The 13,076-nt window shown below is 35.4% G+C and overlaps 1 protein-coding gene across 2 annotated transcripts in view; it reads left to right on the plus strand.

Moving 5' to 3' along the window:
- si:ch211-197l9.2 overlaps positions 1-13,076 on the plus strand; it is a 71,519-nt gene that overhangs the window by 51,454 nt on the left and 6,989 nt on the right. For both annotated transcript variants that reach the window (XM_087307434.1, XM_087307433.1), the window contains 4 exons: positions 3,002-4,123; positions 5,443-5,520; positions 7,885-8,046; positions 8,203-8,454. In XM_087307434.1, the coding sequence (XP_087163560.1) occupies positions 3,002-4,123; positions 5,443-5,520; positions 7,885-8,046; positions 8,203-8,454 (1,614 nt within the window). The remainder of the gene's footprint in view (positions 1-3,001; positions 4,124-5,442; positions 5,521-7,884; positions 8,047-8,202; positions 8,455-13,076) is intronic.

A 13,076-nucleotide genomic window follows, 5' to 3' on the forward strand; every position in this document is an offset into this window, starting at 1 on the left:
TAGTGCTTGTTTGGTGTTGGTCTTGCTATAGAAACAACATTCATGCACGTTGATTTCAACATATACATATATACCACATACAATGTGTACATTTGTAATGTAAATGGTACTGTATGTACAGCAGGGAAAATAAGTATTGAACATGTCATGTTTTTTCCTAGGAATAATATTTTTAAAGGGACTGTTGACATGGAATTAAACCAGATTTCTATAAAAACCCAAACAATACACACATGCATATTAAAAAAAAAAAACTGAAAAATAAGTTGTGAAATAACAATGAAATGACACTAGGAGAAAGTACTGAACTACTAAAATGTATTTAATATAAAACGCTTTGGTGACAGCAGCTTAAAGATGCCTCTCATATGGAGAATAGTCACATGAGTTGCTCAGGTGTGAGTCTTTTTTTCACAGAGTTTAAAAATCTTGATGGTTCTGTGAGTCTCGTCTATCAAATCTGATGTTTATTTTGTATTTTCTATTGGATTTAAGTCAGGTGATTGGCTGGGCCATTCTGCCGCTTGATTTTCTTTCTCTGAAAGCGTTTAGGAGTGCATCATTATCTTGCTGAAATGTCCACTTTAGTTTCATCTTCATCATTCTGATGACATAGATGTAGGACTGAAGCAGCTAATATTAATTTACAATAAGTAATGAATGCTGAACAACTACTGAGAGATTTCAGCTGCTGTCTGGGCTTTCACTGCCTTTCTACACCTCCCTTTATTCATGTGTTCAGTACTTTTTTCCCTGTGTTATTTCATTTTATTAGACATAACTTAATTTGTAAACTAATTAGATTTGTTTTCTTGGCGTATTTGAATTTCTTTGGTTGTTGCCCACATTTGGGGAAAATTTCAAGTTAATGGCACCTTTAGAAATATGTTTTCTGAGAAAAATGGTGATAAGTTTGAATACATATTTTCCCCACTGTATCTGTATTAACTATTTTTATTTGTATAATGTAAAATTATTTATTGTAATATGAAGAATTACAGTAAGTGTGTCTACAAATATACATATATTATACAAATATTACATATATATGTTTGAAAAATCCCTGTATGGTCATGATTAAGATTGCGATCCACAGTAGTGATCTTTATTTAATTGTAAGCAATTCTTTATCCTTGGGCTTTTCTACATTTTCCTGTTTTGCTTGTCCTGCACTTCCACCACATACAGTGTCCTTAATCCTTTTAAATTTCCTGGCTGTTAACCCTGATTGTATGTTTGCCAACTGAAGGTTCATGAGACGCAACTCTGAGCTATTTTGGTGAACTGGTTGATTTAATGCTTTACATTCCCCTTAAATGCCCCTTTATCAATTCAGGACACACTTTATGCACACATAAAGATCTCTTAGAGATGTAATATTTATTTCCATTGATTTGTGCATTTGACTAATGCAAAGATGTTTTGGGGATTAAGAATTTTCAACAGAGAACCAATAATGTGCATTGTGCATGGCCTAATCTATTGAATAAATTAACCAAAACCATTTGACATTTTATCAAATTAAAAGAGGAACACTTTTACCTGGACTGGATGATGTGGACAAGGCACTACATCACTTGTTGGGTTTAGTAGTTTGAGAATGCAGCAGTCAACATCTGAAGTGGATCAAAAAAGGTTTCAAAATTGTCCTAAGACAAGAATGGGTGTTTGAAAGTTTTAGGATAACTCTGATAAAAGGTTTTGATCCACTAGAAATGTTTACTACTAAGTTCAAATTGTTCTAGAAATGTAATTTTTATCTGACACTGAGAAATATCCCAAAGCAAAGAAAATAAAACCGTAATACAAATTAGACTTCAATTTTACAATTACCTTTAATTTCACAATTAAAATTTAACTGTAATTTTGCAAGAACACACCTTAACAAACGTTAACATTAAACGTTTCAGGGTAAAATGAATACAGAGCAGTATTACGACCAGACATTTTGCTTAATTTACAAATTATCGATGACTAAAAGATTAGTTTTATTCAGTTCTTTGCACAACACCAAATAAATACCACAAAAAAACTTAACGCTGTCTGTGATTTGTAATAAATTAGGTTCGCCTCCCCTTGCTGGCAGCTAGCTCTCTGCAACTTTCACATTGTCGCCCACTGAAGCGAAGCAGGGCTGTGCCCAGTCAGCACCTGGATGGGACACCACATGGGAAAACTAGGTTGCTGCCTGGGGGCGCTCAACCTGCGGTCTGTGTGGGTCCTAACACTCCAGTATGTTGATGGGGACTCTATAGTGCTCAGTGAGTCCCATCTTTCAGATGATGCGTTAAACCGAGGTGGTCGTTAAAAATCTCAGGATGTATGTGGCTTAACCCTGGCATCCTGGCCAAATTTGCCCAGTGGCCTCTCTCCATTATGGCCTCTCCTAACCATCCTCGTATCATAATTGGCTTCGTCTCCTCTCCACCAATCAACTGGTGTGTGGTCTAGTGCAATATGGTTGCCGTCGTTTCATCCAGGTGGATGCTGCACACTGGTGATGACTGAGGGAATTGCCACCAAAAATGTGTAAAGCACTTTGAGTGTCCAATATATAAATGTAAGGAATTATTGTTACTATTATTATTATTATACCACAAAAGAGATAAAAGCAATGTAAAATCAAGGTAAAGCTATGTGGCCATGGTCCCTTTTTTCATTCATTTGGTTTTGAATACACTACTAGTGGGGTGTAGGGAAGAGTTTAGGTTAGTGTTTTGTTAAGGATCAAGCACCACATGATATGTAAAAGAAGGGCATGTAGCTGAAACCTGCATCAAAACGTACCCAGAGCAACATATCCAACATTTAGCAAAAATGTAGGCCGAGGAATGTATTTCCAATGAGCCTGGTTTGAATGATTTGCATTTCCAGTAAATATGCTGCGATGGTAAAACTACTATAATATGCCGAGGCCTAGAGGTCTGCAGCCAGACTCAAAACTTTTAGTAAAACATAAACATGGTTTGATTTAAGCTAAACACACTTGTGTCCTCTGCAGGATGACAGTGCTGATTTGAAATGCCAGCTCCACTTTGCCAAAGAAGAGTCTGCGCTGATGTGCAAGAAGCTAACCAAGATGGCGCTGGAGAGCGAGACGATGCGGGAGCAGCTGGCCAAATATCGTCTGCTTTACGGTGAGGTGGATGAAACCCAGGCCGCAGCCGGTGCCACTAACTCCACCCACACTCGAGAAGCAGAGGTCAAAGTTCACTTGCGACTGGTGGAAGAGGAAGCCACGCTGCTGAGTCGTCGAATTGTGGAGCTGGAGGTGGAGAACCGTGGGTTGCGGGCAGAGATGAGTGAACTGCGTGAACGAGGAGGAAGTTTGGAAGAAGATGAAGTGATGAAGGGTGCAGGTGAAGGGTCAGCATTGCCTCTCCGCAATGGAGAGCAGGAGGAGATGCTTAGAGGTCTGGATGGTAAAGAGAAAGCAGATGCAGCGAGTAATCACAATAATACACAGGAGAACCAGATGCATGAGCATGCAGAGACCTCCTCTATCAGCCAGATGCTCAGAGAAGGGCCGATCGGAGGGGAACAGGAGCTTTCACTGGAGACTAAAGAGGAAGATGGAGAAAGTCAATGCAAGTCAGAATTTACGTTTGGTGTGAAGGATCTAGAAGGTCTTCTTGCCATCCATGACCAGGCACTGCTTGTTAGATCAGCTATTCAGTTCCTAATGGCACCAGCAACAAATGGCATGTCTCTAACATGTACCCATAAGACAGCTCCTGGTGCTCCATATCCAAACAAAACATCAGTAGATCCTCAGTGCAAGACGCATCAATGGATTTTAGATCCCATGTTGAGTCCCTTGACCAACGGACTAGAGGTGTTACAAGCTCAGTTGTGTGCTCTTATTGAAAAGTTAGAGGTGCTGTTGAACTCAGAAAACTCTGAGCCTGTTGCAGATAAGATTATATTTAATGTTGGTGAAGATGTAAAGGCAGTGAAAGAGGATGCAAAGAGTCAAGCGAGACAAGAATGTCATTGTGAAGGAAATGGGGTAACTGGGTGCAGCGAGGACAGCTTGATACTGCTCACCCTGCAGCTCAGATGGTTCATCCAGCAGTGGCAGCAGGGAGAGAGATCTGTTGGAGACGGGAAGACGCTGTTTGAGGTAAACTGAACTACAGCGTTTCTGTTGCTGTTATGCATCTTTATTAATGTTTGCAGTTGAAACAGTTGGAAAACAGACTTTCACTTAGTTACTTTGCCCACTTGCAATGTGCAAAACTTGCATATATAAGTACACCCCTCAGAAATCTCCCTTTTAAGTTCATATTTTTTAATAAGAAGCTATACAATATTATATTTTTGCACATCAGATTGGTCAGTACTGAAGCCAAATCTGGAGTTTATCTAACAAAATAACTTACGATAACAGTCAGAAAACTAGTACAGCCAAATTTATTTGGTATAGTAAAATATTAAATACAAAATTAAAAAAGAAGTAATTAAGAAGAAAAAAAATCAAGATTAATAAGAGGATAAACGAAAGTTTAGTTGAAATTTTGTAGGGTTTTTTTTGTAATATTTTGCAATATTTTGCTTGAATTTAATTGTATTATTCTTCAATTTCTAAATATGTTTGGTGACTAAAATATTATTTTAATGAATATATCTGTTTAATAAATCTGTTTCGTTGAAATGCACCAAAATACATTGCCTATGTTCATTGAGAAATAGATAAAATCATTACCCATCAAAATGTGGTGTACTCAATTATGCTGAGCACTGTATATACACATGCTCTCATTATATGTTTCATTATATCATATCAATGACATTTGACAAATGACATTTTTACCAGTTAATGCAAATTTACGGTGCTTATTTTAGAGATTTGAGCTAATATTATACAGAGATAATCTGTGCTTAATTCTAGCCTTATTCTAATGTTCTTAATTATTTCACATGTTATTTTAACTATCAAACTAAATCTATATTAATTTTATATGCATGGTTTGACCCGATACACAGTGTATAGATTTTTTGTGCATCATTTTCAGTTTCTTCCATGAAATTCTTAATATTTTTTTTATTCTATAATTTTTTTTCCCACACATTGCATATGCAGTTATTATGGTAAATCAATAAACAAAAACATCTTTTGTTAGTTTAAATTCGACTTATTTTTTATTTAATTCAATGTCTAACTAAAAAGAACTAATACATAACAAAAACAAAATTGCACTGAAATGACTGAAATCACCTACAAAAGTAACAAAAACGTGAAAATAATTAAAATTATTTAATAAAAGTGACTCAGGAATTCAACAACACTATCACATTGCATGTGCAGTAATTGACTCTTTTTAACTTGATTAGTGGAAATATAGTTTGTTGTGATGTTTTGTTTTTTAATACAATAATTATTAAGATGGTGTTTATTTCACTTATAAACACCCAGTTTTATGATATATCTTTTCATTTTAGGTGTATTGTCAGAATGATCTTCACCTCTTAAAGGACACAGCGTGCAAGTACAACCTGCAAGAGAAGTGCAACAGTCAGGTATGGAAAAGGAGGATGCCCCCCTTAATAAAAACTTGCTTCCCCCTGAAGGACATCAAAACAAGATGTTTTATTCCATAAAGGTTTATTCAATTCAGTTCATCTTTATTTGTATAGCACTTTTACAATGTGGATTGTGTCAAGCAGCTTCACATAAAAGATTTGTACTATTGTGAATGCATAATGCGCCAGTCAGTGCTAGGAAAGCATCATTCAGCAGTCTGAAACTGGCAGTTCTAGAGCACAGATAGGCATGTACTGTAGTATTTTAGTCAGACATCAGTATTCACAAAACACGTTTTTAAAATAGGTGTTTAAATCGGCATGTAGCCTAAAAAAAAGAAAAATTAGATACATCATTTGTATGGTTTGACCTAGTAATCTCATAAAAATCCCTCAAAAGACTGAAAACGTATAGATTTTATTAATAAATTAGATGTCATTTAAATACATTCATAAATTTGATTCACTGAAGCATGTATTACCAAACTACTACCAAAAAAAGTTGACAGGGCTTCAAAAGATATTCCGTTAAATTACTAAAAATAACCATTTAACACAATTACAAGCAAAAACTGTTAAAATACAGAACATACCGTACGTAAAATTCATTAAATTACAATTTATTACTGTTGATAATTTGCATTTAAACTGAATTTTTTTTTTAAACTGGTACTTACTGCCATTTTACTAATTATACAGATTATTACTGTAATTTTGCTAATTATTACTGTAAATATATAATTTATATTTGTATTTATCGATAAATGTTATTTTAAATATCATTACTCCAATTATACAGGTTATTACTGTAATTATACAAATTAATGTGATTTATACAGATTATTTCATGTAATAATGCATGAAATCTCTAAATATTTCATAAAATTTTCCACTTTAAACATTTTAAAACAGAAAAAAATAATAAAGAATGATGAAAAAACTTAGGTACAAATAATTTGTTGTCATAAAACACTGTAAATATAATAATAATAATGTATTTTAACATATTTTTAGGATATGTACTGTAGGTTGAACTCCAAAACAATTTGCTTGGAAAAAATATAAAACTGTTATATATCTAGTTTTTTCATTTCTTTTTTTTTTTTTTTTGTGAAAAAGAACACATTTGGTCAATGTTTAACAACAAAAACAAGGTTAGTGTCATGTGAGGACGCCTGTACAACAGAAGATCAAATAGCAGTTTATTAGGAGAATCGCCTTGCAATTAAAAGTTGAAACAGGAACAAACAGGTGCATATACAGATAATTCCAGGCGTAAAGGCAGCAAACAAAATAACAAAGTAAAGGGGTCAAACACGGCAAGGAAAAGGGAAACGCATCATAATGCTTACTAAACAGTTTAACAAGACTCAGCAATGATGTGTCTGTTTGCTTAGTTTTGTTACCGACTGGGTGGAGTGACAGGAGACAACAGGAGGGAAGATCCAATATGCAGTTTATTCAATGTCAGGCAAGCAGTGGTCATCAGGTGCAAAAGGGTATATTAAGGCAGTCCAGAATCTTAATCGTTAAACAGGCAAAGGGTCAAAGGCAGGCGGCTAAACAGGATAACAAGGGTACAAAGCTAGGATCGAGACACGGAGAAACAAGACAGGGAAACGCGTTGTAATGTCACTAGAAAGCAAACAAGACTCGGCCAACTGGAAGCGTAAATGAGTGGCTTATGAATGGAGTGATATCAGTCTGTGAACAAGGTCCAGCTGGTGATTGCAATCAGGATAGATGAATGAGCAGGCGTGCGTGTTCGGGAGCAGTGCATGTATGAAAATGTAGTCCTGGGAAATGCGGAAATGTAGTCATGAGAGTTCGTGTGAGAACCAGCGATCCTCTGGGAAGCGATCGCTGGTTGTGTGACAAGTTTATAGTTCTTGTAATCTGTCCATAACGATCTTCTGACTGTGTGTAATCAGTCAGAATTAGGAACCCTGGTGTGCGAGGTGCATGATGGGAGTTGTAGTTCCTTTAAGTAGCGTGTGTGTAGTTTTCCAGCAATCCACAGCCACTGTGGATTTGTTTCTACAGGAATTTGTTTCCCTATTTGTTGGATTTGTTTCCCTATTTTTACAGGAATAATCTGTAAATATTAATCTAAAATTACGTGTTACTCTCTGAAAATGCAGAAAATTTCCTATAAAAACTGAAAAATAACGTAATACCAAAATACAAGCAATAACTGTAAATTTAATGTCAGAATTTATTACAGAAAATATCTGTAAAACAACAGGTATTTCACTGTATAATGAAAAAATTGGACAATTCTGTAAAAAATACAGACAAATACCTGTAAAATAACATTTATTTTTTAGTGTAGATCAAATCCTGTGTATTTTTCTCTCTCAGATGAACAGTGTCCTGCTCTCAGACTTGAGGACGGCCCTGCAGGATCTGTTCTCTGAACTTTGGGAGCAGCACAGAGCCTCCCAATGTGTCGTCCATCAATTTGCAAATGCAAAAGCATCCTGGGCCGTGGAGTGTGCAGAGCTGAAGAGTCTCATAAACAAGGTAAAATCCAAAAAATGAGTTTACGTTCTCTTTGGAGAGCATCAATGAATCCGCTGCCTGATTCTGTCATCAGCTCTTCATTTTTTTGAGCTGTAGGGGCTTACAGAGGAAATTAAAAATCAGAAGGTTCACTAAGTTGTTTATGTTTGGCTCTAGCTGGAGGGTCCATCTGTGAACACCGGAGTCAAGTGTCCATCAGACCTGAATGCAGCTTTGCAGAAGGCACATGTTGAGAAGCTCCAGCAGCTGTTAGCAGAGTCCTACACTGCAGTGATGGACCTGACCAGACAGCTGAAGGTCCGAGAGAGCAGATGGAGCTCTGAGCGGCGGGAGCTGCTAGAGCACCTCAACCACAAGAAACTGGAGCAGGACGTCTCAAAGACAGCTCAGCACAATGGAGAAGTGCAGGTCAGACCACAAATGAGTGTAATATAGTCAGAAATTACACATGCATAGAAGGCACATGCAATAGGTAACACTTTACAATAAGGTTGTATTAGTTAATGTTAGTGCATTTACTAATGCAAACAAACAACGAACAATACATTTATTACAGTATTTGTTCACATTAGTTAATGGAAATACAGTTGTTTGTTAGTTCATGTTAACTCACAGTGCATTAACTAACTTAACAGCAATGTTAACAAGCATGAATTTGGATGTTAGTAATGCGTTAGTAAATGTTGAACTATGATTAATAAATGCTGTACACGTAATTAGTTCCTGTAAGTAAATACATTAACTAATGAAACCTTATTGTAAAGCGTGTTTATAATGCATATAACATGCTATAACATGATTTGTACAAAGGTTAAAAAGTTTTGCTTGGTGTGTTTTTGTTACTGTTTTATTATTGAAACTATTTAAAATATTTTTACTATTTTACTATTTTTTAGGTAACAATAAATATAAACTTCAGATTGTTAACATTAAACATTAGACAATGTTTAAACATTAGAAATAAAACAATGTTATTAGTTAACATTATGCAGGATAATTCACTGAAAAAAGAAAATGTATTCATTATTTATTCTTCTTTATATGATAAATGATCAGGTTAATTAGGTGCTAATATTATTAAATGACATTAAATCATATGTATAGTACAATGTGTATATTGTAAGTCTTAAGGTGAACAATAATCCACAAAAAAAACGTGCTTGTTTTGGTAATTTTTGATCCAAATCTGACCATTTAATTAATATGTGGAATGGCAGTACTTCAGCAAATTCCAGTTCCTCTAAACTTTAACTTGGTGTAATCATTGTCATTTTTCTTCTTTCTTCCACCATTGGCAGCCAATAGAGCACTTTGTTGTGAAAATTAGCTCACAGGTAGAGTTATTAAACATAAAGACATTTAGACATTAAACATTTCTGTTTTTAAGGCAAGGCAAGGTTATTTATGTAGCACATTTCATACACAATGGCAATTTAAAGTGCTTTACTTAAACAAGAATAAAAAAGACAAGTATAAGAAAAAAAAATAATAAAAATGATTAAGAACAGATAATAACAGATTAAAATGTGATAAAACAGGTTATAAAAGAATGAAAAAGAAAAGAAAGACAATAGTGCGATCTGTCAGACATAGCACAGTGCTCATTCAGTAAAGGCACAGCTAAACAGATGTGTTTTCAGTCTCGATTTGAATGTGCCTAATGTTGGAGCACATCTCATCATTTCTTGAAGCTGTTTCCAGCATAGAGGGGCGTACGTAGTAGCTTAAAGCCGATTCACCCTGCTTTGACTGAACTCTTGGAATTTCTAGTTTATGTGATCTTAAAGATCCGAGTGATCTGTTAGGTTTGTATTCAGTGAGCATATCTGTAATTTATTGAGGTCCTAGGCCATTTAGTGATTTATAGACCAGTAATAATACTTTAAACTCTATTCTGAATGTAACTGGGAGCCAGTGTAAAGACCCGAGGACAGGTGTGATGTGCTCTGATTTCCTGGTTCTGGTCAAAATCCTGGCCGCAGTGTTCTTGATGAGCTGCAACTGTCTGACTGTCTTTTTGGGAAGGCCAGTGAGGAGGCCGTTACAGTAATCCACCCTGGTGCTGATAAAAGCATGAACAAGTTTCTCTAAATCTTCACTGGAAACAAAGCATCGGATTCTTGCAATGTTTTAGAGATGATAGTATGCTGATGTACTAACTGCTTTGACATGACTACTGAAACTCAGATCTGACTCCAGAGTCAAACCAAGATTCTTGACCTTATTTTTTGTTGTTTGACCTTTAGAGCCAAGGTCTGCATTCACCTTGAGAACCTCATCTCTGTTCCCAAATGCACTGACTTCAGTTTTCTCTTTGTTTAACTGAAGAAAGTTTTGGCACATCCAACTGTTCATTTCATCAATGCACTGGCAGAGGGTGTCAGCGGGGCTGTAGTCATTAGGCAGTAAGGCAAAATAGATCTGAGAGTCATCAGCATAGCTGTAGTAGGGAATTTCGAGAATTTTTCTGCCAGAATCGAGCCTTGTGGGACTCCTCATGTCATGGGTGTTCACCTTGACCTATGGTCACCTATACTGACATAGTAAGCTCTACCTTCAAGGTAAGATCTGAACCATTTGAGGATCAAAAAAAAATCAGACAGCCCAACCCAGTTTTAGAAAATCAGACCAAAACACTTTCCGACTATGCCAACAAAAAGTTCATTAGTCAAAGCAGGTGATCTGCATAGTACGTACAGCAGCACCTAGTGGTCAGGATATATTTAAAAACAACAAAAAAAGACTTCTGAATGATTTGCCAAAAAATACATTGGTCTTTAGGAGCAGCATACGGAGTTTATGATTTCCAGATTTAATAAATTATGTAAAACTATTGTTCATTATTAATTCATGAAATCTAATGCCTTAACAAATCTTAATATGAAAAGTTTAGATGCAAAAGCCTCCAAGTGCCATCTGAAAATTTATTTTAAAATGAGCATTTTCTTTCAGTATCCTGTGTTTATGAGCTGGTATTTCATTTGATGGTAATGAATACGTCATTTTCATTGCCTTTAAAGTGAAAAAACTGAACATAAACACAACAGGCTGAAAAAAATGTTTATTTTAGAAGAAAATCTCAGATGGCATTTGGAGGCTTTCGCTTCCAAACTCTTCATATATAAGACCATATTGTTCATTCTATATATATTAATATATATGGTTAGGCAGATGTAGTTCTTTTGTGGCATTCATGACCTAAACTACCTTTTTTATGGATAAGTTAAATCTTTTACTTTTACAAATATACATTCAGTTGTAATATGCAGAATTCACAACAAATTATATTCATCCAAGAGTTTCAAGCAGCAACAAATAATAAAAGTAATAAAAATATTTGTAACTTTATATTTTTGAGCATTACAGTATATGCTCTTTTTACCCGAGGTAATAACATTATTAAAATACTTGATCACTGCTATTTAAAACGCCTTTTTCTCTAATGCAATTTCTAATTCTCCTAATTGTGGATCTAATTCAGCTTAAACATATGCATTATAATACAAAATACTCTCCAAATGACTTTTAATTCACAGTCCAACTAGAGCGGCAGAGGTTAGAGATTTGGGACCGTCCTGTGAGTGAGTTTGTGTGAACGGCCCACATGGCAACAGAATTTAGGCTAATCCCCTTTTGGGACTGTAGGACAGCAGGCGGAGTGCAGACATCAGCTTCAATCACAACTTCTGACTCTGAAAAGGGCTTAGCCAAACCACAGGGACCACAGAGAGACTTATCAAGGCTCAGCTGAAGTTCAAATAAGGAGTTTACTTTCCTTTACAGTAAATGGGGGAGAAAGAGAACTGAGGAAGCAGGATTCAGAAGAACAAATGAATTATTTTAGATATTATGTTCTATTTTTGGATGATATGATATTGTTTTACTTCACCCTGACAGGAGTTTTTGTTCTTCCGTTTGATCACAATATATCCTGTTCATTATCATAGAGGCTAAGAATAAAAGCGGAATGCAGACAGTGTCAGTTCTTTGCCGGGGTTAAGTAAAGCCTGGATTGGAGAGCTGAGGAATGTTTTCAATATGTTTTTCTTGATCCAAGGGTTTTCTTGCTGTTTTCTTTCCTTTAATCCCTAACTGCTTCTCTGACACACTTTCTCTACATAAGACAGTGATTACTGTCTATATTAAAAAGCTTAGCTCCAAGTAATATGAGAAGAATTTCCCATGCCTAAATTATAATGTAGCTCTGAGATATTTTGCTGCTAAAGGTTGCAGCTATTAGTTGCTTATGAAAAATTTGTTTTAAAAAATGTATTTGTGTATATGTCACAAATTTTATTTATTATCAGAATTTAGTCATTAACCATCATTTAGTAATAGTTGTATAAGTTGTTTTAATTTTATATGTTTTTTTGTTTTGTTATTCATTTTAAGAAACTAAATTGAACAATGTAAGACCAAATTTGCTGCTTAATTGTCTTTCTGACTAATGCGATCTCTTTGTTTTTGTTTGTTTAGAGTTCTTTGATTAATAGAATGTAAAGAAATAATAATTTAAACATTTAAATTACATTTAATTACATTTTAAATTTGATGTACAACCTCGAAAATCACGGTGGGGCAGTGGGTAGCCCAATTACCTCACAGCAAGAAGGTTGCTGGTTCAAGCCCTGGCTGGGTCAGTTGGCATTTTGGTGTGGAGGTTGCATGTTCTCTCCGGGTGCTCCAGTTCCCCCACAATCCAAAGACATGCTCTATACGTGAATTGAATAAGCTAAATTGGCCGTAGTGTATAAGTGTTAATGCAAGAGTGTTTGAGTGTTTCCCATGGTTGGGTTGCAGCTGGAAGGGCATCAGCTGCATAAAGCATATGCTGGATAAGTTGCCGGTTTATTCCGCTGTGATGACCACTGATGAATAAAGGGACTAAGCCGAAAAGAAAATGAATGAATGATTGAACCTCTGAAATAGAGACCAAGCCGAAGGAAAGTGAACTTGATTTACAATTTCAACAATTATAAATCTTTCACTTTCACTATAATACATTTATTACCTTCTAGCAAAAAAAAAAT

This window comes from Danio rerio, chromosome 23 (genome assembly GCF_052040795.2).
Source record: "Danio rerio strain M-AB ecotype USA chromosome 23, GRCz13ab, whole genome shotgun sequence".
Lineage (NCBI taxonomy): Eukaryota > Metazoa > Chordata > Actinopteri > Cypriniformes > Danionidae > Danio > Danio rerio.